Below are 26,878 nucleotides of genomic sequence, written 5' to 3'. Positions count from 1 at the left end.
GCTGGGCCCTCGCGCCTGCGTGTAGGCTTTCTGTAGCTGCGGAGGGCGGGCTTCTCCTTGAGGAGGCTTTTCTTGTGGGTCACAGGCCCTAGAGCGCGTGGGCTCAGTGGTTGTGGTGCACGGGCTTAGTTACTCCATGATGTGTGGGAATCTTCCTGGACCAGGCTATTAAACCCGTGTCCCCTGCAGTGCAAGGTGGATTCCCAACCACTGGACCACCAGAGAAGTCCTATCCTTATTTATACTGGATCTTCATATTGGCAGATATGACTGAGATATTATTGTTATATCTAAACAGGCAGATAAACGTGTTACGCTAGTCCTCCTTGTAGAGCTAACAAGATACTCTCACCTAGTAAGATATGATTTTTAAGGGAAGATGTTTGCTCTTGGTGCTGTGAAAAAAAAAAATTCTGGTTTTATTGACGTATTTATGGTTTTCTATGGGGCTTCCCTGGTAGCTCAGCTGGTAAAGAATCTGCTTGCAGTGCAGGAGACCTGGGTTCTATCCCTGGGTTGGGCAGATCCCCTGAAAGAGGGCATGGCAACCCACTCCAGTATTCTTGTCTGGAGAAGCCCCATGGAGAGTGGAGAGTGCATCCATAGGGTCGCAGAGTCGGACACGACTGAGCAACTCAGAACATCATGTGGTTTTCTGTACCATCACTTTTTTTGCCCTAAGTGTAGTGTGGCTAGGTTTTTGTATAAGAGATTTTCTGTCTTTTGGTGTTTGTGGTCTGGGGGTTTAAGTGTTAAACCAAGTCATTTATCAGTATCTAGTGATGATTTAAGGTGGGGTTGCTGTTGCTGAGCAGTATTTCAGTTGCGGCCTATAAAGCATGTCACTGTTAGGTAACTCTCCTAGTAAAATCTTAGTGGGTTTGATCAGTTTGAGTCCCCATTTTCCTTCTCAGCTGACTTATTTCAGTCTCTGTCAGCCTCGGACTCATGCCCTGAAGCCAGGTCCTCTGAATCACACCACGTTTCTCTGTAACCTTTATTGGCAGAGCTGAGAACTGTCTAATTCATGACTTCAATCAAACTGACTCATTGTGACAGCTGTTTTCACAAACCTCCTGGTGTATCAGGTAGGGCTAAGATCAGATCGTTTCTCTAGAATATGTCATTTTATTAATATAATTGGATAAAGCAGTTACCATATGAATTGCTTTTTATGCCCTATAAATTAGCAATTAAGGATAATTACCACATTCATGAAAGTTTGCAACATGAATCAGTACAGCTTTGGCAGAACAATTACCCCTGACAGTTTCCTCTCAATCTTAACGTTATTCTTCTGAAATTAAAATTCTGAATAACAGACAGTATTTTACTTGTTTATTGTTTATCTGACTCCCCGCACTAGAATGTCTGCTCTCCAGGAGCAGACATTTTTGTCTGTTTTAGTTCACTCGAGGCATGTTACTTGCCTGGAACAATGCCTGGCATATAGAAGGCACTCAGTAAATTTATGTTGAACAAATAAATGGATTAATCAGTGGATAAAAATTGTAAGTAATCAACTTACATGTCAGATCTAGTGACTTATAGAAGAAAAATGACTTATTTTCATGCCATATGAGATTCATGTTAAGTTTGATATATAGACCATTGGTCTTTTTCATATTTCACTTAAAGACATTTAAAATATTTTCTCCCCAGAAGACCTTTCCCTTGGCTTTATTCATTAGGGAAACTTAGGCAAGAGAAGACCATTAAATATTTTTATTGAGGAAGAACTTGAGTAAAGACTTTTGACAAGTGAGACAGGTGGAGGGAATTGAAGAGTACTTGTAAGATGATGAAATGGAGAGAGCGAAAAAACATGGAGATGGAATGTGTTTTGACCTATTTCAGTTTGCATAAATACTAGGAAGGAAATGAGTTCTTTCCATGCAGACAGGTCTCTTCCTTCCATGATGGTCTGTAGACAGTCTTCCTATCTCATTACTAACGCTGTGGCCAAATGAACGACAGGGAGAGCGTTTCAGAGGAAAGACGTAGGCATGTTAGTCCTTTCTTCCTGGGGGCACAGGAACAGCAGTGCCTGCCACAGTGAGTATCTGTCCTTGGAAGGTTGACTTGGTGGTTGTCGCTTACATTTGCACCTTCAGTTGTATTGGGTTGGCCAAAAAGTTCATTTGGATTTTCCTGTAAGCGTTTATGGAAAAACCTGATGAACTTTTTGGCCAACCCAATAGGTGTTGCGCAGCCTATAAAGTCATCTCTCTCTAAGATTAATTCAAATGTGGACTGTTGCCTGAATGGCCTATTTGGTGCAAAAAAAGCAAGGAGGCTCTAACAGCAGTCTTCAGCATAGCTTTCAAGGTGAAAGGGGGGGGAGTGTACAAAGATTTTTCAAAATTCCTTCATATAAATCATTTACTAAAGATCTTTATGGGGCTGGGATAATAGTTATAGATCCATTGTCCCCCAAGGGTCTCGTCTACTAGATTGAGAGCGTTAGAGGCAACACCTTGCTGGTATTTAAGGGGAATAAGAGGGTACCTATCAGCCATTGTGTTCTTGAGCTTTTCAGCAGGCTTTGTCAGGCTTGAGAAATAAAGATTGTTTCTTAGCTGGGGTCAGTGCTCATTGCTCAGCCATGGCGAGCATCTAACTGGGCTTTCCAAGACGTACTAGGTCTTCAGGGAGAGCTTTATGAGTTTTCGTGAAAGCTTGACAAGAATCGAGGAATAGGCCTTTGAGACAGAAACTCTGCTTTGCACGCTGTGTGCTCCTCAGTCCTTTGGAGACTGTACGTGATGTCGAGGCAGGTATTCAACAGCGTGCTGTTCATGTGCCGCTTGGTGAAGAATCGACTGTAAACGAGTCACTTCCAAGTTCTTTTCTTTCTTTGGCCCTTCTCATTTTAGGAACATCAGCCATCCTGTGCTGTAGTGTATCTGTTCTTTGGCTTTACTTTGTTTGAGGGCTTGTCTTTTTAAAGTGTCAGATCCCTGGGATGATGCCCAGGGCATGGGTTCTCAAGAAAGGCTGTTCGGTTGGAGGCTGTAAGGTTTCGATTGCTGGTAACACTGGATCACAGAGGATAAAATGAAAAAATGACTTATAACTAGATAAGGAAGGCAGTCTTTTATTATGTGTGTGATGGTGTAGCCAGGGAGGTGTAGACTACTCGTAGACCAAGGTCTGTGTGCTTAAGTTATTGGGGATAATGAGATGTTACTATTTTTTTTTTTTTTTAATTAGAATGTGTGTATTTTTCCGACAGAGTTTCTGTAAGAAAGTAGGATAGATTCATAAGTGGAGTACTGTACAGCCACAGAAGTGAATAGTGTTTTGGCATGAATGGGTTTTACCAAAAAGGGGCAAAAGAAGCAAGTCAGTGATGAGTTTACATTGCTGTCGACTCAGCGTATATAGAGATTAGAAATAGGAGATGAGGAAGCACCATAGTGCATGGAAACATATACACAAAGGTAACACTATAGAAAAGCAAGGGAGAGGTTATCACGATGGTTAGAATAGAGGTGGTGGTCAGCAAAAGGGGCTGCGAGTTAGAGGGACATGGCATCCAAGGTCCTGCAGTGTTCTAGTTCTTCTTTTATAAATTTAGCTGCACTGGGTCCCCCTTGCAGCCAGGGGCTCTTCACTAGTTGTGGCACTCGAGCTTAGCTGCCCCACAGCATGTGGGATCTTAAGTCAGAGATCGAACCCACGTTCCTGCATTGGAGGGTGGATTCTTCACCTCTGGACTGCCAGGGAGTCCTCAGTGTTCTAGTTCTTAACTTGGGTGATGGTTACTTACTTGTTGTTTCTTATTCTTTAAGATGTAATGGATTGGCCAAAATGTTCGTTCAGGTTATTTCCATAAAATCTTATGGAAAAACTCGACGGAAATTTTTGGCCAACCGCATTCATATATGTTTAATGCAGTTCTTTATTTGTATTACTTGCCCACAATTTAGAGCATGAGTTAAGGTGGAGAGGCGAGGGAGACAAGTCAGCTAAGCAGATGACTATTGAAGTGGCTTCCCTTCCTATTCTTTTTTTCCTCTGAGTCAGCTTCTTTTCCAAGGACTGTTTCCTTTACAGAAAACTCCGTGGTCTAGTCTGCTGTGAAGTTCTACACTGGCAGGGCTCTCCAGCCTTCTAACTATTTGTTCAGCAGCTATTTGTTTTGAAACATGGGATTAAGCCTTTCAGCTCATGTGAAGGCGCTGCTCAAGCCTCCCTGGTGATGAAATTGTGTAAAGAATTTGAATAGCTTGGGCGATGTTTGTCATTTTTGCTGTGTGCCTTTTCTTCTCTTCTGCCACGTGAAACCCTTTCTCCCTCCTCCCTGCAAATATTTGAAGTGAGCTTTAGAGCTCTTTCCATAGTTGCAAGTGGGTGGTATGCTAGACATCCTTCTTCAGAGAGGGCGAAGGAACTACTGGGCTTGGGAGCCCGAAGGTCCTTCTTCGATTGCCCTGTTTTCATCACGGAGGTCATGAGTTTTCTAGAGGCTCTCCTTTAGCCTAGACTGTTTTAGCCTAGACTCTGAGCACTGTGTTTCTCTTTTAGCCTAAACTCTGTGTTTTTCTTTTAGCCTCGACTCTGAGCACTGTCTGCAGAGGAAGGACTGAGTCCTGGACTCTGGCCGCACTACTTGCACCTTAGCCCTGGGCACCCTCGGGTCCTTCCGGCTGGTGTGGGTGGCGTGTCAAGGCTTCTTCCTTCAACATCCACTTTTCTCTGGCTTTCTTCCGTTGTTTGCTTTTCCCATCATAGAACAGCTTGTGTGGATGGAGACATTAGCTTCTTAATAATTGAAAAGAACACAGGTGGTGGTCAGCTTGCTGGGATGAAATTACAAAGGCTCTTCTCCATGACTCACATGCCTCTTCACCCTCCAATCTTTTCTGACTTTTCTATCATCTTGTTTAATTCTCATTTTTATTTCTGGGTCAGTCCCTTTAGAATCAACCCCAAGGTTTTATGTAAGTATTTCTCTTAAAAAATTGAAAGTAATCTTGTTCATTCAGTCGTTCAATAAATGTTTGAGTGCTGTGTACTGTTCTAGATGTTGGGGATACAGTCGTGGACCATCTCTGTTATGGCGATGTTACCTTTCAATGGCTGAATTTTTGTTTCTCCCTCGACCTAGGTGCTCTCAGGGTGCGCCATCATTGTCCGCGGGCAGCCTCGTGGGGGTCCTCCTCCTGAGAGGCAGATCAACCTTAGCAACATTCGTGCTGGAAACCTCGCCCGCAGGGCAGCTGTCGCACAACCCGATGCAAAAGACACCCCGGACGAGGTAGGTGCTTTTCCTTGCGAGCCTGTGGACCCTGGTGATAGTCTCCTCCTTGACTGCACGTTTGATGTCCTTTCTTGTATGTATATTTTGAGTATTTTTATGTCACAGGACTAGTGATAGACCCACAGTGCCATGCCTTGGTTTATGCATTCACTGCCTTTAATCCCAGTAACTCCTTTCTCTTTTCCTCATATACTTTCCCGTAAGTTTAGAGCCTTTCCAGGTTTATTAGCCTTTTCAGGTTTACCGTGTTTCTCTTTGAACAGGTTAGAATATTTCCTAGATAGTCTCAGCTGTTTGAGGTTGGTATTGGTTATGGCCTAGCCCCTTCATTTATGTTTAAATCCTTCACCTTCAAAATTCAGAGGGATGCACAACAAAAAATCTAGTTCATCTCCCCGAACACTACAGGTGTTACTATAGTCTTGAGTCGCCAGAGACATTTGTCATCCATATAAGCAGACGTTTAATGAAAAACATGTAGTTTTTTCATCTGTAATAAAAAGCATTTTGTTGGACTTAAGATGATGAAACAGTATTCAGGAAATAGAGAAAAATCATCCCCAATTCTCTCATCAGCAATTAGATTCTTAATAGACAAAGATCAGTTATTTTCCATTGGTCTTTTCTCAGTAAGCACAAGTATTGGGAATAACCGTACTGTATATGTCGGTTGTTCAGTGAGGATTAACCAAGATGGTGGAGAATGCTTTGCACGGGCCTATGAGCTACTTAACAGATGTTAGCTGTGGTCATCTGTGTGTGCTCAGATACTCAATTGTGTCTGACTCTGCGACCCTATGGACCGTATCCCACCAGGCTCCTTTGTCCATGGGATCTCCTAGACAATAATACTGGAGGGAGTTGCCATTTCCTCCTCCAAGGGATCCTCCTGATCCAGGGATTGAACCTGGGCCTCCTGCATTGCAGGCAGATTCTTTAGGGCTGAGCCACTGGGGAGGTATGTGGTCATCACTGGTGCTGTTTAATTTCTGCAACTACAAACACTTCTCGTACGGTTAGCCCAAGTACTGAAGAGTCAGTCTCTCTCAGCACTTTTCAGATTTTGGCTGCTAAGTGGTTTTCTTGACCAATGTTTTGAATAGTTCTTTCCTTTCAGTTTTGTGTTGTGTAACAGCTTGCCTGCTTTGCACAGAAGAGTGTTGGCTAAAGCCAATCAAGCTTATTTCCCCAGAAGGAAGAAGCAGGGTCACCTCTAGGAAAGAAGGGTTGGGTTTTCATTTCCTGTTGCGTGGGTGAGGATCGAGGCCAGTTGGAGCTGGTTCTAAAACATCTTAGCTGTAGCCTGTGCAACGGTACAATAAAATCTTACCAGAACTATCCCAGCTGAAAGAACACCATGCAGTCTGACCCCCACTCTCATTAGTTCCTTATATTTCTGTGGCCGAGTTAGTGGGTTCTTGTCTCTTCCACAGCAACTCAGTTTCTCCTAGCAACTCTTCAGAGGTCCCTGTGACATGAAGTGTTAGAAACCTGCAAAGTTCACCCTTTGTCAGCCACAGCCACTATTTCTCTGTCTAATAGTCTGGTCTCTCCCTGCCTTGCTGTTATGTGGTTTCCCCCTACCATGCCCTTGAAGTTTCTCTGGCTCAAGTAAGGAGTGATGCCAACTAGTAACCCAGTTCTGAAAACACCCCCAGCTTTTATCGAGGACTAGAGATTCTGCCTTCTTAAAAATTTCTCTTCTCCATTCTTGAAGCTTCATCGTCATTGTTCTTTGTTCAACTCTGAACATGTACTTGGAATATTGAGAGAACAGTCTGTCTGCCTTCATTTTCCTGTCCTCTAATCCTTCCACTGATACTCTCAAATCTTTTTGAAACATAATTTCATTTTTTCCCTGACTCAATGTTACTCCCAGGTATTTCAGCGATTCCTCATCCCTGCTTGGACAGATGTAAATGCCTCAGCCTGGGATACAATCCCTTCTGTAATTTGGCTTCTAGTCTTCTCTCACTGAACCCACTCTGGGATGCGAAGTCCCAACCCCAAGAAGTATTTGGGTCTCCTAACAGGCCACCCAAGTCCTGCCGGCTCATGGCGCGGCTCAGGCCACCCCCTCCATCGGGAGCTCTTTGTCTGTCTTGTGCCCTGGTGATCACCTATCATCTGCTAAGATCTAGCTCCCTGACAAGTCCCTCCTCACATCTCCTTTCATTATCCCCTTTTGGTACTGTCATCCTGCTCAGTGCTCCTGTGTCTCTTTACTAGATTGGCAGCTCCTCGAGGGGAGGGACCTTCTCTCATATCAGTGTTTTTCTGACTGGTCAGTGCCTGGCATGAAGCAGGTATCCAGTGAGGAAGCATTTCAGTGGATAACAAGGAGAAAGACCCCAAGCACCTCCTTTTGAGGATCAGTAGATTGTGGAACGTGGCAAGGCTTTCTCTAGGGCTTTCCATTGTTTTGGAGCAGGTCTAGTTTTTTTTCGCATTCAGAGTCAAGAACGTTTTTGCCCATTTGCTTCCCTTTGTGTCACTGTCCCAAATACCGTACCCTTGATTATTCTCTGCCTTCTTTCATGTCTGCTTTCAAAGAAACAGCTCTCTCCTGAGCTCTGTGGCACTGAAAGCAGCCCTGCTACGTGTCCCCAGCCACCACTGCCAGCTCCAGGCTAATCCCTGGCGTTGCCTGGCTACTCTAGGCAGCCTGGACACTGCATTTACAGCCACTGTGGGAATTATATATTTATTTCCCACAGATTTATTATGCTCTCATTATGTGTGAAGCTGTACATTGGTTTCATACGAAGTACAGAAATGAACGTCACAGTCGTTGTACGTTCAGTGGAGCCTTTGAAAGTTGGGACGGTGAGGTGGCTGGGCCAGAGAGGGATTAATTACATACACCGGTGGTACAGGGGGATGGTGGACTAGCTAGCTTTGAGGTCTTATGTTGTTGTGGGATTTAATGTTGTTTCAGTAGTTTAGGAGTCTACCTGGTGCAAAGAAAAAATGGGAATTAAAATTCCATTCATCACGGTAGACACCAGAACTTTGTGTGGGTCTAGGAGAGCAAACTGCTAGATCACCTGCTATTGAGCATTCTGAAGGGAAGAGGCAGTTTTGAGAATCAGCCACTTAACAGCCATTGCTTTGTAGATAGAGCTCTGGGACATCACTCGACTAGATCACAGTCGTTCTTCTTATGGGGCCATTGTGGGCCGTGTGGATGAGTGTGTGCATGCTCAGTCCTGTCCAGCTCTTTGTGACCCCATGGACTGTAGCCTGCTAGGCTCCTCTGTCCATGGGATTCTCCAGGCAGGAATACTGGAGTGGATTGCTATTTCCTACTCCAGGGGAATCTTCCTGAGTCAGGGATTGAACCTGCGTCTCCTGCACTGGCAGGCAGATTCTTTACCACTGAGCCACCCGGGAAGTGGTGGATGAACGCTTTGAGTCAGCTTCCCTATATGTAGGGTGGTTCTGGGAGGCACTGTTGCGATAGCCTTCTCCATGGGGTATCCTTCTGCTGACTGTCCTCTCTATGGACAGGACTGTCTCCTGGAGTGCTCTGTTGCATTGGGAGCAGTGATGTGGTCAGTTGCTTCCCTGAATATCCCAATTGCCTCCCTTCCTGGCCCGTACCTTGTCCAGTTATTGAATTTGCCCAACCCTGGATGGAATACAACTTGCAAAGGCTGGAAGATTAAAGAAGCTAGATCATTTTCCTTCCAGGATAAGTTATATGTCCTTCTCAGGACCTCTGGTGTGGCTTTCTCTTGCTGCCCAGTGACTGACCAGCTGTGAAACAAGTCCTGAGAGAAGGGTGCTCCTTCTGCAAGCCTTAAAAGCTTTTAGTAATCCTGCCTAGTTGGTAGGAAGTGGAAGTTCCCCCATAGGGGTTAGCTATTTCTTTGTGAACTAGCCCTTGATAAATGAATTTTTACCGAAGCCTTGGCTTCCTTTGGGGCACTTTGTTTTGTCAGAGCTCTTCATTTGGGGAAGCAGTGTATTACTGAACTTTGGGTATTAGTGTAGTACTCAAAACTGAAGCCTAAAAAAACACAAAAACTGAAGCCTAGACATTCGATCTATGGCCGAGGATGTTTTTAGAGTAAGTGACTAAGGTGATAAAAATGTGCAAGGCTCTGTTAATTGGTTTAGTATTTGTGTCTGTGATGTGGCTGGTATTTGGGCTCATTATCAGTCATGAGACTCTCTTTGGTTACAGGTATCTATTTCCATTATTGTGGTACGGGACAAAGGGTGGAAACAGGAGATAAAAATATGGTGAGCTCCGTATTGCCTTTGAGTGGTTGGCTCTTTTGCTTATTGGTGCTTTGAGAAGAGTGCGTTAAATGAGTGAGCAGGCTTGTTTTTGTGTCTTTAAGAGCACTTACTTAGGATTAGTTCTTCCCAGAACTGTCCACAGTTGGTGTTGGCTGACAGTACTGGTTTTGTGAACACGGGCCCAGCAGGTTGGTGGACTGCCACCTTTAAATTGGATTCTGGTTTCTGGGAAGTCATGGATGTTTTTCTTCTAGAAAAGCTTCTTGGCTCACCCCATGGAATAATCTTCATGGACTGAAAAGGTAGGCAGATGCTTCCTTTTCCGGTCAGTGATGGACTGTTTTGCCTTTACTATGCAGAGCCCATGTTTTGAGGCTCCAGGAGGTCGTAGCGCGTGCATATTATATACCACCCTGCCCTTTTGTATGTTAATTGTTTCTGCCTGTGAACTTCTGCAGATCATGTCCTCCTTGAACTCTTACCCTCTCCTTCCTCATTTCTGTTCTAAGGGAACTTAGGGCACCGAGCTAGGTCCAGACTGTAAATTCAAGTGCTAGTGACCCCTGACTGCAACAGGGCTTCTTCAGAAGAGACATTTCCCTTTGTCTGTACCATCCCCAAGGTGATGAGGCAAAACCATTCTTTTGCACAGCATCTTCAAATCACACGGGGGCTCTGTTTGTACCCACTGTGGATGTGTGGCTCAGCCCTGTGTCAGGGTCTTTAACGGGTGAGAGGAAAGAATCACCGTTGTCAAGCTGATCCCTTACCGGGGCCTGTTACTAAGTAAGAAGTAAACTGTAGTTTGGAATAAGACAGTTTTGGAGGTGAGGAAAGTCCTAGTGCTGGTGACTGGAAACCATGGTGCCTGTTTTTTGGGCTGGTGCAAGTTACAGCAACAATTAGACCTTCATTTTTTAGGAGCCCCTAAGTGTGTGAGCCCCCACTCCAGTACTCTTGCCTGGAAACTCCCATGGACGGAGGAGCCTGGTAGGCTGCAGTCCATGGGGTCGCTAAGAGTTGGACACAACTGAGTGACTTGATTTTCACTTTTCACTTTCATGCATTGGAGAAGGAAATGGCAACCCACTCCAGCGTTCTTGCCTGGAGAATCCCAGGGACAGGGGAGCCTGGTGGGCTGCCGTCTATGGGGTCGCACAGAGTCAGACACGACTGAAGCAACTTAGCAGCAGCAGCAGCAGCAAGTGAGCCGGGCTGTGTGTGTTTCATTTTTTCCTTCTCCTCAGGGCCTAATGTGTTTGCCAGGTTGTTGAAGGAGTGAAGTTGCTTGGGTGTTGATTGTGTAGTGTGAAACCGGCCTGGCTCCTGAACGTGGTGGTTCTGTCTTTCAGCCCTGGGCATTTCCTGCTCGAGAGTTCCTTCGGAAGAAGCTGATTGGGAAAGAAGTATGCTTCACGATAGAAAACAAGACTCCGCAGGGGCGAGAGTATGGCATGATCTACCTTGGAAAAGGTGAGTAGCAAGGGCACAAGGGCTCGTTTTTCTCCTAGTCTAAAGTTTCTCCCAAGGTCAGTTTTCACCTGGTGGAGGTGGCTCTGGACGGTCGGCTGTGGGTCTCACTGGGAGGGTGCAGAACTCGGGGTACGTAGGTGCAGAGGAATGGCCCTGATACGCCTGCTCCTTGTTCATCCTGTGCCTGCTTTCCTGCCTTGGTTTAGATGTGTGTGGACAGTGTAGTATTCGTTTTCTCAATATGCAGGCCATCAGCCTGTCGAACTCATTGGCTCTGTGCTTCTAGGTCAGGGTGCTAATTGAATTCCTATAGATTTCCTATTGCACCTTCTATTTCCTTTATCTGTCTTGTGGCTCTTCTTCTCCTGTCTTTTCTCTTTAAGAAAGCATGATTTGTTTAGGGCTTGTGGTTTTCTGCAGGCCACACGATTTATAATGGAGTGGAAAGAACACAGGCTCCGGAGTGGTATGATGTAGGTTCCTGGCTCTTCTACTGTGTACTCTTACTTGTTGTTTTTAGTCTCTAAGTCGTGTCTGACTGTTTGTGACGCCATGGACTGTAGCCCGCCAGGGTCCTCTGTCCATGGGACTCTCCTGGCAGGAGTACTGGAGTGGGTTGCTGCTTCCTTCTCCAAGGACAGAGTATGCACTCAGTAAATATATTTGTGTGTGCACACACATAGGCCTGTGGTTTAGCTGTTTAACTGTAGCTGCCATTTGGAATTTAATTTTATTTATTTATTTAATATTTTCGGATGTGCAGGGTCTTTGTTGTTGTTGCATGGGCTTTCTCTAGTGATGAGCAGGGTCTACTCTTCGTTGCGGTACACAGACTTCTCACTGAGGAGGCTTCTTTTGTTGTGGAGCACAGGCTCTAGAGTGAGAGCTCAGTAGTTGCAGCACATGGGCTTAGTTGCTAAGGGGCACTGCCATGTAAAATTTAAAGTTGTATTTAGGAATTTGCTGTTTAAACTGATCCACGTGATGGAATGGATATAATTTAGCATGTTAATAATGCACTGTTTGATTTGATAAAACCTGGCACATAGGAGATGATTGATAAGTATTTACTAAGAGTGATTTTGAAATTATCTGCATCTTTCAGTTTCAATGGCTTAATGGCTTAAAGTTTAATATTTTCACTCAGTTATTTTAACTAACTCTCAGTGCCAACTGCAATGAAACAGTGCTTCAGCTAATTAATTAGCGTTCACACATTTATCCTGTTTTGTGGCTACTCTTTTTTGCTATATGTAGATGGATTGAAATATTCATTTAACTGTAGTTGACTTACAGTATTATGCTTCAGGTATGTAGCTTCTGATTCTTTCCCATTATAGACTATGACAGGATATTGAATATAATTCTGTGTGCTGTACAGTAAATTCTGGTTTACGTGGCTACTAGTTTTTTTTTTGTTTGTTTTTGGCTGTGCTGTGTAGCTTGTGGGATCTTAGTTCTCTAACCAGAGATTGAACTTGGGAACCTGGCAGTGAGGGTATGGGGGCCTAACTACTGGACCTCCAGGGAATTCTCCTGTGAATACTCTTTTTATGATGGAGGAGAATAAAAGAATATGAGAATTTGTGGTTAACCTAGAACTTTTTTTTTTAAAGGCAAAGATGATTGATTAATCTTCAAATTGTGGGGAAAATATAGTCACCCACCTATTCCGAATACCAGCCCCAATTGTGACTTGATCAGATTTGTACTTTGATTAGTAATAAGCGAGTATTGTATCTCTGTCCTACAGATTCCCCGTTTTCAGTACTGTATCCATAACATTTTGTTGCCTTCTTTGGGAGTTTGGCCCAGAGAATTGTGTTTTTCTCCCTTTTGAAGGAGCAATCAACTCATTTAGAAATGAGCCAGCCAACAGCCCTTTCAGAGTGCTCTGTGCCAAGGAGCTGTCTGAGAGCTATCGGGGTTGCTGTTGACCGGCTGGTTTTATGGCCATTCACCTTCTTTGTACCTTGCCTTCGTTCTTTCTACGCACTGACCTGTTGATACCTTACTGCTCAACTTTTCCCATAATTGTGGAGTTCTTCCTTTTGACTTCCCACTCTGTGGGATTATTCCTGTTGCTCTGAAAGAATCAGTGTAATATTTATTGATGGCAGATAGCTGTGTGCTTCTGTGTCTGGCCTCAGCAGTAACTCCAGTGCAAAGGTTCTTGTGATTCACATTCAGCTTCAGAACCTGAACTTTCTTTGTATGCACAGCATTCATCTCAACCTTTTGTGTGTGTGCTAGAAAAGGGGGCTTATGATTTGCCTCAGAAATTTGGACAGGGCTAATGGCAGGGCATTTAGGTTGGGTTTGGGCCTAGTATGTAGACTTCTTGTTGCTTGCAGAATTCAATGAATGCATGGCATACTGAATATAAATCTTACAGAATTTTATTCTATGCTGATGTTACCTATCAGCTAGACTGCTGTGTTTCAGTTTATCGAGGAGCTTGTTCTCTGCTATATTAAAGATTTTTATGTGGTGATTCCCTCATAGATGTCTTCTTTTATCGTTTTGGCTGACAAGCAGAGATTTAAGAGAATACACCAAGCCTAAAAGCTTTTTCGGTGGCATGGAAATGCAGTTAATGGTCCTGGTGCCCAGGTGGAACCTAATCGGGTTGTGTTTTTTGTTTCACTTCATTTTTCTTGCCTGCTCTGAAGGCTGCTCTGTGAGATTGGAAGTCTGGACTCTCTCCCTTGCATCTCTTAAGAACACGAGAGTGTGTTTATCAAATGATGTAGCTTGTTTTGGTGGCCTCCTGGAGAATGGGACATCCTGAGACGGACTGGACTCTGGTGTAAAACATAAATGGGCCACCCTAAGTGTCTCTGCCATCTGATTGTGCAGGTGTGGGGGCTGCCTTTGGATTCTGTTGTTTGCATTCCTGCTGTGTGCTTGGCACTGCACTTGGCGATTTACACACATTGAATTCCCTAAGAACCCATCTAGACAGGCACTCTTCCCATTTTATGGGTGAGTATGTGACTGAGGCGCAGAGAGAGCTGTGAAGTGGCAGCGTTTGTATTGGGCACCAGCCTCTCCTCCTTAGGTCAGTGTTATTTATCCTCTCCCTGGCTGCTACTTGTGCCTTGCTTTCCCGTCAGTCTCCTGGAGTTCCTGAGATTGCCTTTGGCTTGGGAGATACACTAAAAAATAAGCCCAGAGAAGATGTATCTCTGGGTCCTAGAGATGAGACATTTTGAGGGAGAAGAGGTTCTCTGAAAAACCCAACCCCAGCCTGCTGCCTTGTCCAGTTAGTGGGTAACATTATTCCTTGAAGAGCTGAGGGTAAAAGTGGTCCCAGTAGAGCCCTTTTGCTATTGGAGATGGATTTAGACCCAAGATTCATGTCTCTTTTTTTTCCTTGTCAGATACCAATGGGGAAAACATTGCAGAATCACTGGTTGCAGAGGGCTTGGCCACCCGGAGAGAAGGCATGAGAGCTAACAAGTAAGTCTCCGCTGCTCTTCTGACTCTCAGAGTTCTTCCCTCTCTACCATGAGAGCTGAGGGAGTGGACTCCACACTCGCTTTGATGCATTTTCATTCCTGCCCCCTGACATAAAATGGGTAATATCAAGTGTTCTCCTGTCTTCTAAAAGAACATCCCTGCCCAGGTATAGGTGTGTATTGTTCTGAGTGAGGAGGTTTCTCTGCATTTGTGAATGGCATTTGGTATGTGTGATCAAAAACTTCTTTGCTTAGCGACAAAGAGGTGCCATGCTTCATATCATAAGAGTCAGTAGGCTTGTTTCTTATACCATTGATATTCGGTTCCAGAGTATTTATCTATCCATTCCCCAGTATTTATTGAGCATGTATGCCAGGCTATGTTTTAGGCACTGTGAATATGGCAGTGAACAAAGACACTTAGCTTCTGCTAACGATTTAACCAGGAGACAAACAACAAACCAATCAACAAATAGATGTACAATATTATATCAGGTATACAAGGTTACGTAAATGCAGGATAAAGCAGAGTGAATAAATAAAATTCAGAGCAACACCTGCTGCTTGGAATATAGGAAAACTGACAGGGGCTGAGTGGTTCTGTTTTCAGGGAAAATTTCTGTCTCTCCCAAGCCTTTTATATCTGTTTTAGCTTATGGATCTGTAGATACTTTAGTAATAAGGTGAATGTGTTTGTTGTTAATAGCAGTGTGAATTCGTTAGAAATGAGTGTTAGGTTAATGGACTTCCAGGTGACTCAGGTGGTAAAGAATCTGCCTGCATTGCGGGAGACCCTGGTTCGATCCTTGCATTGGAAAGATCCCCTGGAGAAGGAAATGGCAGCCCACTCCGGTATTCTTGCCTGGGAAATTCCGTGGACAGAGGAGCCTGGTGGGCTACAGGTTGTGGGGTCACAGAGTCAGACACAAGTGACTAAACAACAATGTCAGGTTTATAGTTGATATATCAGGTTCAAGTTCATCAGTGTTGGCACCTCAGAGGGATGGGGGTTGGAGCTGGCTTTAACTAGCACATTAGTCTCTGAAAAGTGGTAAGCTGCATCAGTAATTTGGATGCTGTAGATGCTGTTTGGCTATTATTTTTTTGGACAGATGGCTTATGGGATCTTAGTTCCCTGACCAAGGATTGAACCTGGGCCACAGCAGTGAAAGTGCTGAGTCCTAACCACTGGAAGGTCAGGGAATTCCTGCTGTTTAAATCATTAAGTCCATGTTATATTATGACTGTAACTGTAGAAGCTTTAGATAAATATTTGCATGAACTATGCCAATAATAGGGATGAGCAAAGACCAAAATGTACAATTTGCACCCTTCTTTGTGATCAAGTCATTCATCCTAGAGTTCTCTGATCCTTTCCAACTCAGAAGAGTCGTTGGCTAGAGCTCCTGATTGGAGTGTGAGTGAGCATGTGGGGATTTGTTGAATTCTGATGCTTGTCTTAGGTGCTGTGTATGGAAGCATGCTGAAGCTGTATTTTAAGGACAGTTGCTGGCATTTTTACCATTGCAGTGTTTTTTGGAATCCAGTTTGCAGCCAGAATGAAGAATTATAAAAAAGCCTACAGCAGTATTGTACCACCTCAACAAAGAAATCCCTTCAGGAGTCCCAGTCTTTTTTTACTCCAAAGTTGTCTTGACTTCTTTTCTCAGTTTCAGTGTTTTTGCTTCTATCTCAAGCTACATTCCCCCCGCCCTGCCACCACCCCCGTCAAATTCTGACAGAAAATTTGGATCTCTGAAGATGATAATTGTTTTTTTTTTCTTCTTCTTTTTTTAATGGGGAGGAGGGAAGGAGCCGTACTGAAGACTTCTGGTTTGAGAAATTGTAGGTCATGCTCCCTGTTGAAAATCCCTACTGATCAAGGTGGGAGGGTCAGTTTCTCTAGATGCCTGTTGGTAGAACGAGGTGTTGACATTGTGGAAAGGCTTTCCAGTGTTCACTTCAGCTCAAATACAGATGAGAGAGTGAAGAGTAGAGCCATTTCTGGGTTTGGTTGTTTTTGATGGCTTTTTTTTTTGGAGGGGGAGGGGGTGAGTGGTCTGTCTACTGGGTTTCTGCTCTTGTGCATAGTTCGGTTTCTTGTCTGATGAAAGAGTCGTCCATCTTCAAACTGCGTTTGCTTAGCTGGCCGTATGGCATGTGTAAGTAGTGTTGGGGTGACATTGTCTGTAAAAATGATCATCGTTCTGTATTCCCCAGTCCTGTTCTGCAGATGACAAGGAGTGAGGGTGATTCTTAGTCACTTGCGCTGCACTGTATCCAGCTGAGGTCTGCCTGGATTCTAGTTCCTGAATCTGGGATGGTTAAATGAAACTCTCCCACCTGGAGTGGCTCCCTTGTAAGCCACCAACTTGTTCTCTTGTAATCACTCATGGTGGCAGTACTGAGAAGGGTGGTCTTCAGATATTCTCATTAAATGCTGTTACAATTGAGTCTTTTGTTGGAGGGAATAAATCTGGAATCTGAAAGTTACATTCCTGGTAGGTTTCTGGTTACAGGCCTGGGTCTGAAACAATTGCTTTGTTTTTTCCAAGCAGAGAAGATGCTGTAGAAACCCAGAATCAAAGATGACCCTGATATTTCTCTCGTGAACTCATTAACCACACTTGTTTCTTCTTTTTCACGTCCCAGTCCTGAGCAGAACCGGCTTGCGGAATGTGAGGAGCAAGCGAAAGCATCTAAGAAAGGGATGTGGAGTGAGGGGAACGGTTCACATACTATCCGGGACCTCAAGTATACCATTGAGAACCCAAGGCACTTCGTGGACTCTCACCACCAGAAGCCTGTCAATGGTGAGGCTGTCGGGGAAAGACAGATATGACTCAGGGTGATTTCTCTCTATTTGCCGTCGAGCTCCTTGAGGTTAATAAAACTGATTCTACTTTAGTACCCGTGGAGAATTGTTAAGGGTAAAACAACACCATGGTATTTTGGAAGGGAGCTTTCCATCCAGTTCATATATGCATCAAATGTATTTTGCAGAGATTAGTCCTTTGCTGCTACAGAGTAGTAAATTGCTGGTAATTTTGCACACGGGGGAGCTTCCTGTTTTCTCTAAAAAATGGCTATCTCTAAATACCACCTCTAAAACTTCAAGGTAGAAATATGTATTCTTTATATATCTAAACATTTATGCATGCACACACGCCCCCACACACACTATATAGTTCTCAGTTCTACTTTGAGACCTTATTAACTTGCAGACTCAGTAAAATAAAATGATTACCAATCCTGAATTATTGTTAGTTTTTGCCAGGCACTCAGTATACAGGTGAGCAACCTGGCTTACAGATAACAGAGCTTAGGTATGGGCCAAGAGGTCCCAGAAGGTTCAAAAGATGTAGCAGTTGGTTTGAACCAAATCCTCCTGGAGTAGTTTGGGCAGAAGTCTGTGTGAACACTCGTGGTCTGCGGTGCTTTGTCACCTCCCAGAGTGGGGCTTTCTCCGGATTTGGGAAGAGGAACTGTGCTCCAGGCAGTTTATGGGGCGTTGTTTCTCCTTGGCACGACCTGTGTCACTCAAGCCGTTTGTTCTGTCCTGCAGCTATCATCGAGCACGTGCGGGACGGCAGTGTGGTCAGGGCCCTGCTCCTGCCAGATTACTACCTGGTCACGGTCATGCTGTCAGGGATCAAGGTCAGCTCATGCGCTGGGCTACGGGGTGGTTCATGGAAGTGTTCAGTGATGGGGGGACTTCGTCCATACCATTTCTTTCTAGTATGGGCTGTTAACATTGACTGGAGTACTTTAAACTTGGCAGTGGTGCAGTTCTAATTAGATCAAATAAGACTGTTTTAAGTACTCAGAGTCTGTTTGGAGTGGGCTGTGCAGAGATGGTTGAAACCTAAAGAGGAGGGAAAGGGAAGCCAGTCCATGGGATTGCAAAGAGTCGGACACAACTGAGCAAATAAGCACGCACTTATTAAACTAAAGTTTGCCGAGTGTGTTCTCTTAATGTAAAATAGCCATTTTGATTAAAGAAAAAAATCAGAGATTTAAAGTGAGGCACTGGTGAATCTCTTCTTGGAAAGGGGTCATTTTCAAGTGTAATTAATGATTTTCCCCATGTTGTCATGAGTTTTATTTTATTTTATTTACCAAGAAGGCTGAGGGGATGATATTTCCAGTTGCTTTTTATCAGTATGTTTTTAGAAGGGTTGGAAGACCTCATTGGACACCTTTCCCAGCCCAGCTTTGTGGGGCTTGTGCTGTTTGGATCGTACCCTGTGGGCTGAGCATGCCCAGCACCCATGCGCCCGCCTTACTTGTGCTTTAGTGCCCAACTTTTCGACGGGAAGCGGATGGAAGTGAAACACCAGAGCCTTTTGCTGCAGAAGCCAAATTTTTTACTGAGTCTCGACTGCTTCAGAGAGATGTCCAGATCATCCTGGAGAGCTGCCACAACCAGAACATTCTGGGTACAATTCTGCACCCGGTGAGTGAGCCTGGCAGACTGGCCCACGCAGGGCGGGGGTCCACTTGGGGTTTGAAGAGCTGCATTTGGCTTCTGTTCTTCCTCTCTGTGTTTAGGAGCCATTGAAGTATCTTGGTAGGGTTATCATCTACTGACTTTGAGACCTTTTTAGGGAGTTATCCGTTCTCTGATAGAATTGGACAGATTTGCAACTTTGTACTTTTAGAAAACTAATCTCAGTTGTGGTTGGGTTTATAAGGGGAGGAAGGACGCTTGCACCTATTTTCCCAGATGCTAGTCCTAAAGATTGCCAGTAAGAAAGGTGGAGGCTGCCACATCAGTTAAGAAGTGGCAGTAGAACTTGTAGAATGGGATTGGTGAGGTTTGCAAGTAGGTTAGCTATTTGGAGTACAGTAAGTCCCCTATAGAGGAAGGAGTTCAGTTCTGAGAGTGTATTTGTTAAGTCTAATTTGTTTGTAAGTACAACAAAGTTAGCCTTGGTACCCAAGTAACACAATTGGCTATATGCTACTAGCTTTTATGCCTCTTTCCAGATATCCTGGGCTTGAAATGAAGATACTGTATTCCTGTACTCTATACAGTACTGTACAATAAAGTACACAAAAGCACAGCCCCTTGTAGGGATGCACGCATGTGACGGTGTACGCCAAACCCGTGAACTAACGTTCATGGCTGGACATGCAAACGCACGTTCACATCATTGAAAGTTTGAAACTTGAAGGTTCACAGGTAGGGGACTTACTGTATGGGTAGAACTGTCATGAGGAACTCCTCCTTTGGAAAAACTGTGTCCCAAGCCTTATTCAGTTGCTGCCTAATGTTGCTTTTGAGTAGGAAGTAGGTTAAGATCTTATAGTTCTGACTACTGGGAGTTTTACCCTAGTGTATACTTTGGTAGGTGGGATATTCTTGGATGGGAAATTGCTTTTTAACACCCTAGTTTAAATAAATTGTCATTATTGTAATCCATATCCAGTACCAGAATAAACTACTGTTCTTCTTTGGCTAGAGAATTCTTCCATGATGGCAGTTGTGGAAGGCTGGGAGGCTTGGTTTGGAATGTGCCAAGGTCATGTCTGTTTCTTCTGAAGTGCTTGCTGTCTGCCAGAGCCCTGCCAGATGGCTCTGTGTCACTGTAGAATGTGAATTGTAATTCACCGGGCAAAATATAACTGTAGTTATTCCCTTACTCAGCCTGTTCTTTGGCTCTCCCCTTATGAAAAGGGGAGTAAATGCTGATCTCAGGGAAGGAAATAATAAGGTATAATCTCCACTGAAGATTAACATCCTCTGTCCACAAGAAGAGCTATTGAAATGCCAATTCCATTCAATGCCACTAACATTTATCCTACCCCTGTTAAGTGCGAGTTACTGTGCTGGGTGCTGTGGGGATATGAAGCCAGGGCCGTTGAAGGGAATCACAGAACAGCATCTCCCCTCATAGGGCTGGTTTCTTCATGAGAGAAATGACTCTACTTCATTTTTTTTTTTAACTACAAAATAGATTGTGGCTATGTTAATCACGTCAGAAATCAAGAGAAATGGATTCCCTTGCAACCGAATCTAATCTGTGCCTGCCTTATTTTTCAGAACGGCAACATCACAGAGCTGCTCCTGAAGGAAGGTTTTGCCCGCTGTGTGGATTGGTCGATTGCAGTCTACACACGGGGCGCAGAAAAGCTGAGGGCAGCTGAGAGGTAAGGCTTGTCGGGGAAGCCTTCTAGCCAAGGATCTAGGTGTAGGGGACTCCAGGGGAAGGGACCTCAGGATCTTCTCTCACCCAACCATGTCAATGTAAAGGATTGGGGAAATTCCAGAAGAAGCTGGGATCTCGTAGAGGAATGACTGGCTTACAGTCTCCGGGTTCAGTGTAATTCAGGGCTGTCTACTGATTTTTCACTCAAACATTATTGGTCACCTGATTTGCTTTATTAATGTTTTCAGTTCACTTTTTTTTTCCAAGCCTCTCACTTAGATTTCAGGTTTTAGGCATTGGAAATGAAATAAACTTGAGGCTTATTTGAGGACAATGAAATAACTTATTGGCTCCTTCCTGACATGCAGGCTGGAGCCAAGTGTATGATGGAAAGACAGAGCCTGTGGGTCCCTAAAAAAGACTATCAATGTTGCTGCAAAGCCTGATGCCCTAATTTATCGAACTGTATGCTGTAGTTATAAATGCTAATACAACTGTAAGGTGTCGTGTTTTTGGCTAGGTGCCCCATAGTTAAAGCAGATGGAGCAATAACTGATTCCTAGAAAAATGATAATGGATATGCCAAAGATCAGTGGCCATTTCAGGTGTTTCCAGGTATAGGTGAACGTGAGTCTCCAGGTGGAAAAAAATGAAGCAGATAGATGAATAGAGATGATGTTCATAAAGTCGCACCCACTGCCTCCCAGGATATGTTTAGGTAGAAGGGGGATCACTGGTAACATTCCACTCAAGCCCGTGTGGTTTATTTCAGAGTCATAGAGGTTACAGGTTTTTGCCTTTGAGGCACATGACGAAGAGGTGTGCAAGAACATGAATTGAATTTCTCCTTTCTTAGGTCTCTTACAGCCTTCTCTACTTGTAAGCAGAAATACTCGGAACTTTTTATAAAAATAGATTTTAATCTGGGCCATTTAATATGGCATACCTGACAAAGGTAGATACTTGGAAAAAACAGTGATTGTATACATTGTTTAGTCTTTTTATGTTCCGCAGTTAAATTCAAAAGATACAATATGTGTATCAAGCACAGCTTTCCAAATATCTCTGACTATTTTGTGATGCTTAATTTTTTTGTTGTTGTTGCCATTGTTCAGAATATCCTGTAGGTCTGTTTTTCTAAATTATTTTGGTTGATGATTCTTTTTGCGTTCTTTAAGCTCCCTCCTCTCTTTGAAGAAAGTGAGTTACAGTGACAGTGGCTTCTACATGTTTTATAACATCTACAGAAGATTTTTAAGATGGCTCATCATTAAAAAGCAGATTTAGACCAAGGAATGCAGATCATATTTCAGTGATATGATTACTTGCCTACTGTTCTGCATGCTGTGTTAGCACTCGCTTGCATTGTCGGTAAATCTCTATTGAGGTATTTCACGTGTTTTTACAACTACAACATGCTGCTTTTGTCTTTTCTCATTTTTGCACTGCTTTGAAAAGCTGTAATACCATTTTCAGAAATAAGTTTAATAGTTCCTTTGCCCTACATCCTTTTATTTCTAAATAAATACTTTGACAGTTTTTCACTGATATAAAATATATGTGTGTGTGTGTATGTATATATGTAAATCTTTGCACATATTCCCTGTCCCTCTCTTACTCTGACTCAAAAAGTCTTTTCTGGGCTTTGTGCTCTAAAACAAATGTTTACCAACATGATTTTTTAACTTTTGTTTAAATTCTGCTGGATTATTGTCCATTCTTATTCCTCATTAGATGCACTATAGTGACCATTTTGTTCATGTTTTCCATGTGGGATTTGGGTAACTAATAACCTTTTTATATATTTAAATATTTCCTTATGCATTCATTTTATTATTATTTTTTTAAATCTTTTGGCCACTCTGTGTGGTATATGGGATCTTAGTTCCCTGACTAGGAATTGAACCCATGCCCCCTGTACTGGCAGCGTGGAGTCTTAACCACTGGACCACTGCGGGGGTCACAGTGCTCTTTTATTTTTGAAGAATGTTTGTCTTTCATAATCAAGCAGAGAACTCAGAGCACAATGACTATATCCTACTCAATCTTTGTAGCATCACCGACTCAGTGGATAAGAGGTTGAACAAACTCCAGGAGATACTGAAAGACAGGGAAGCCTGGTGTGCTGCAGGCCACGGGGTTGCAAAGAGTCAGACTCAACTGAGTGAACAACGACCTTTTTTATAATGCAAATAGAAATGAGCAGGCTTATGCTTCTTAAAAATACTTTTGTTAGATGTGTGCGCTGTTCCCTCCAACTTAAGAGAGCAGTTTGTCTGTCACCCGGCATTTAGGAATCACTCAAGAGGTACCGTTTCACGCCAGTCAGAATGGCTGCAATCCAAAAGTCTACAAGCAATAAATGCTGGAGAGGGTGTAGAGAAAAGGGAACCCTCTTACACTGTTGGTGGGAATGCAAACTAGTACAGCCACTATGGAGAACAGTGTGGAGATTCCTTAAAAAACTGGAAATAGAACTGCCATATGACCCCGCAATCCCACTGCTGGGCATACACACCGAGGAAACCAGAATTGAAAGAGACACGTGTACCCCAATGTTCATCGCAGCACTGTTTATAAGCAACCTAGATGTCCATCAGCAGACGAATGGATAAGAAAGCTGTGGTACATATACACAACGGAATATTACACAGCTATTTAAAATAATGCATTTGAATCAGTTCTAATGAGGTAGATAAAACTAGAGTCTATTATACAGAGTGAAGTAAGCCAGAAAGAAAAACACCAATATAGTATACTAACGCATATATATGGAATTTAGAAAGATGGTAACGATAACCCTGTATGCAAGACAGCAAAAGAGACACAGGTGTATAGAACAGTCTTTTGAACTCTGTGGGAGAAGGTGAGGGTGGGATGATTTGGGAGAATGGCATTGAAACATGTATAATATCATATGTGAAACGGATCGCCAGTCCAGGTTCAATGCATGATGCAGGATGCTCAGGGCTGGTGCACTGGGATGACCCAGAGGGATGGTATGGGGAGGGAGGTGGGAGGGGGGTTCAGGATGGGGAGCACGTGTACACCCATGGCGGATTCATGTTTATGTATGGCAAAACCAGTATAATATTGTGAAGTAATTAGCCTCCAATTAAAATAAAATTTTTTTTTTTTTTTTTAAAGAGGTACTTGATACACCAAAGAGCAAATTAATTAGCAAGGTGGACTTGTACTTTCCAGGCTTGAAAAAGGGTGCGCCCAGACCGCAGCCTGTCAGCCGTGGGTGTATGGCATATATGCAGGTGCTGTATAGTTTGCCTTGTGGCGGTCACACTTTGTGCTGGTCCGATTAGCCTTTTCTCCTGGTGCCTTGTCTGTGAGATAGGGTAGGGTTTTGCTCCTGTGATGATGGTGGATTCTGTCGCTGCCTTAGTCCCTCTGAGTGATCCGAATCCTTGCTTTGTTGCCAGGTTTGCCAAGGAGCGCAGGCTGAGAATATGGAGAGACTACGTGGCTCCCACTGCTAATTTGGACCAAAAGGACAAACAGTTTGTTGCCAAGGTGAGTCATCTCAGCATCTGGCGCTGCACTGTGCATGCTGTCAGGCTAGTGATAATACAGAGATCTGAATAATCAGTCAAGGGCTGAAGCGTTTCTCTGGCAAGGCAAAGCACTGATGCGTGCATGTGTGTGTGCGTGATTGCCTGCACGGGTGTGTTTGTTGTACGGAACTTGGAAACTGTAAGAACGTAAATTTCTGCTGTAGATTTGCATAACTTCATTAGAAATTAATGGGTTAAAATTGTGCACCTTGACCCTTTGAAATCTCTCATATGCTAGAGATTCTGTCTGTCTGCTTAGCAAATAACATTCTCTTAGATTGCTTGCTTTCTTTCTTGCTTGCCTTTTTTTTTTGGTCTGTGCTGCGCAGCTTGCAGGATCTTAGTTCTCACCAGGACTTGAACCCCGGCCCTGGCAGTGAAAGCACTGAGTCCTAACGACTAGGTCTCCAGGGGACTCCCTGTCTTAGATTTCTTATGCCCAAGGGTATAAGACCTCAAATTTCTCTTCTTTCTGTTTTGAGAGTCTTGTGGTTTTGATTTTTTCTAATGTGGAGTGTTTTTGTGGTTTTGAATGTTTTCTGTTGTGATGTGTTTTTCTGAGGGCTCCCCACCTTGCTGCGATGGATTTCTCTGAAGGAACTGAACTGCCGAATAGATTGTTTAGATCCTGCAGCAGTGCTGTAAAAGTGTTGTTTTTTTTGAAAAAACTTCATCACAGGGTTTGGTACCTTGAGCGGTAGAACCTATAGTAGACCTTGCTTTCCCAAAATTGCTAATGTTTTTAACTTATTTTTACTTTTGGCAAGACATGCTAGAAGCTTTGTCATAATGGACTTAAAATATCCTTGGATATTTAACTATCCAGGGACTGTCCTAACTGTCCAACGGAGAGTTTAAGGTGGAGAGCCACTAGGTGGCACTGTCAGCCTGAAAAATTTTGGAATGCTTTCTCTTAGAATGGTAAAATTTTAACAAGTCTCCAAGGAATTGACTGAATTTCTTCACTTTCTCTTTTATAGTGCCCAGAGCAGTAGGTCACTGAGCGCTCAAGCGGCCCCTTTTCTCTCCTAGTAGATGGTCTGTCTCTACACCAGCTGTCAGGTTAACTGCAATTGTGCCTTTCAGTGGACGTTAGTTGAAGGAGCTCCTGCTTGGGTTCTCCATATGTGTCTTTCACATCTTGATGCAGATCAGAATGGACCGCTGCTTCTCTGTGTGAGGACCACACCAGCTTGGGAACTTGGACATAGCTGCGCTGCCGATTGGAATTTGTGTTTATGTTTTCCTGTAATCTGTCCTAAGACTATAGAAGGACATAGCTACACAAGGAAAGCATGACCATCCTCACCAAGGAGGCAGGCCTTGCATTTTTCACTATCATCACAACTCTAGTGATACAGATGACCCTTGGGAGAGTCTCGTTACACTGTACTGTCCCTACGAGCCCCTCCTCAGTTGAAACTGAATTGGTAGAGAAACCTGGAAGATTGAAAGGGTTTTGGACCTTGGCTACATGGGAAAATAAGGCATTGCTGAAGAAAATTCTTCATCTAAAGGATTAGATGATTGAGCCAGCAGCTTTACGTTTATCCTGAGTATGATTTTATTGGTAACTTGAAAAAGGAAAGCTTTAGGACAAATAGAACATTCCTTCTGTTTTGAAAAAATCCAGGATCTCAGAATCTATTTTTGTCTTTTTTATTTTAAAACAAAGTGAGACTTTTTTTTTTATTACAATGAAGTTTTATTTTTTACAATGCCAGAATAGAGATTATCTCTATAAGAGCCATTTGATTAAGGATCCTGTAGTATCCTAAACATAAATTTAGGTCATTCAGATATAGGCCTGTTCAGAGGGTAGAGAGAAAAAGGTTTTCACTGAATTTTTTTAACTCCTTCAGGATTATTTTTGTTTTTAAAACAGGAAAAAGCATAAAAAGAAGGAAAAACACACATACTAGATGAAATTACTATGAAAGAAAAAGTTGATCATACTGTCAATTGTGAGTGTTGGCAGACTGGCCCACGGGCCAAATATGGCCCACCATTGTTTTTGTGTGGTCTGTGAGCTAAGCGTGGATTTTATGTAGAAAGAAGGGTTTGTGGCACATTGGAATTATATGAAATTTAGATTTCAGTATCGTGAGTAAATTGGAACATAGCCACATCTCCTCATTTACATATTGTCTGGAGTTGTTTTTGTGGTGTGGTGGCAGAGGTGAGAAGTGACAGAGACCATGTGGCCTGCAAAGCCTAAAATATTTGTTATCTGGCCCTTTACAGAAAAAGTCTGCTGACCTTTGACCTATACCAGTCCTCAGAATGGTTTGATATGATATAAGGAGCTCGAGGCAGAATGTAAATCAAGGCCTTGCTGCTTTCATCAAGAAGATCTTGCTATGGAAAAAATGTCAGCAATGTTCTCACTGATGTAGTTGATTTATGTTCCGGTACAAGTGCCTTATCTCATTGCAGACTGGCAGTCACTTTTGAGTAGTACTGACTTGTATTCTTTTGTATATAATTTTTAAGTTGGTAAGTTTTTATTTTTAACATGTAGACATTTTTATTATTTTTTAAAATTTTATTTATTTAAGTTCTCATGTCAGTGACTTTATTACACCTAAATTTCCTTAACTTTCGACAAAATGAGACACTGACTAATTTAACAGGCTACATACAGTCTTACAGGTACACTTTGTTACAGGAATCTATCTAGTACCAACCATAGCAGGTTAGATTAGTGAAGGA

At 43.3% G+C, this 26,878-nt stretch overlaps 1 protein-coding gene across 1 annotated transcript in view; it reads left to right on the top strand.

The window, feature by feature from the left end:
• Positions 1–26,878, top strand: part of SND1 (staphylococcal nuclease and tudor domain containing 1) — a 421,566-nt gene that overhangs the window by 27,493 nt on the left and 367,195 nt on the right. The window contains exons 2-9 of the mRNA XM_005893665.3: positions 5,114–5,263; positions 10,867–10,987; positions 14,371–14,449; positions 17,101–17,261; positions 18,014–18,105; positions 18,746–18,904; positions 20,495–20,601; positions 24,035–24,125. Coding sequence (XP_005893727.1) covers positions 5,114–5,263; positions 10,867–10,987; positions 14,371–14,449; positions 17,101–17,261; positions 18,014–18,105; positions 18,746–18,904; positions 20,495–20,601; positions 24,035–24,125 — 960 coding nt within the window. The remainder of the gene's footprint in view (positions 1–5,113; positions 5,264–10,866; positions 10,988–14,370; positions 14,450–17,100; positions 17,262–18,013; positions 18,106–18,745; positions 18,905–20,494; positions 20,602–24,034; positions 24,126–26,878) is intronic.

This window comes from Bos mutus, chromosome 4 (assembly GCF_027580195.1).
Source record: "Bos mutus isolate GX-2022 chromosome 4, NWIPB_WYAK_1.1, whole genome shotgun sequence".
In the NCBI taxonomy this organism is placed as follows: Eukaryota; Metazoa; Chordata; class Mammalia; order Artiodactyla; family Bovidae; genus Bos; species Bos mutus.
The sequence above is the reverse complement of the archived record's forward strand: the minus strand, read 5'-3'. Positions and strand labels throughout refer to the sequence as shown.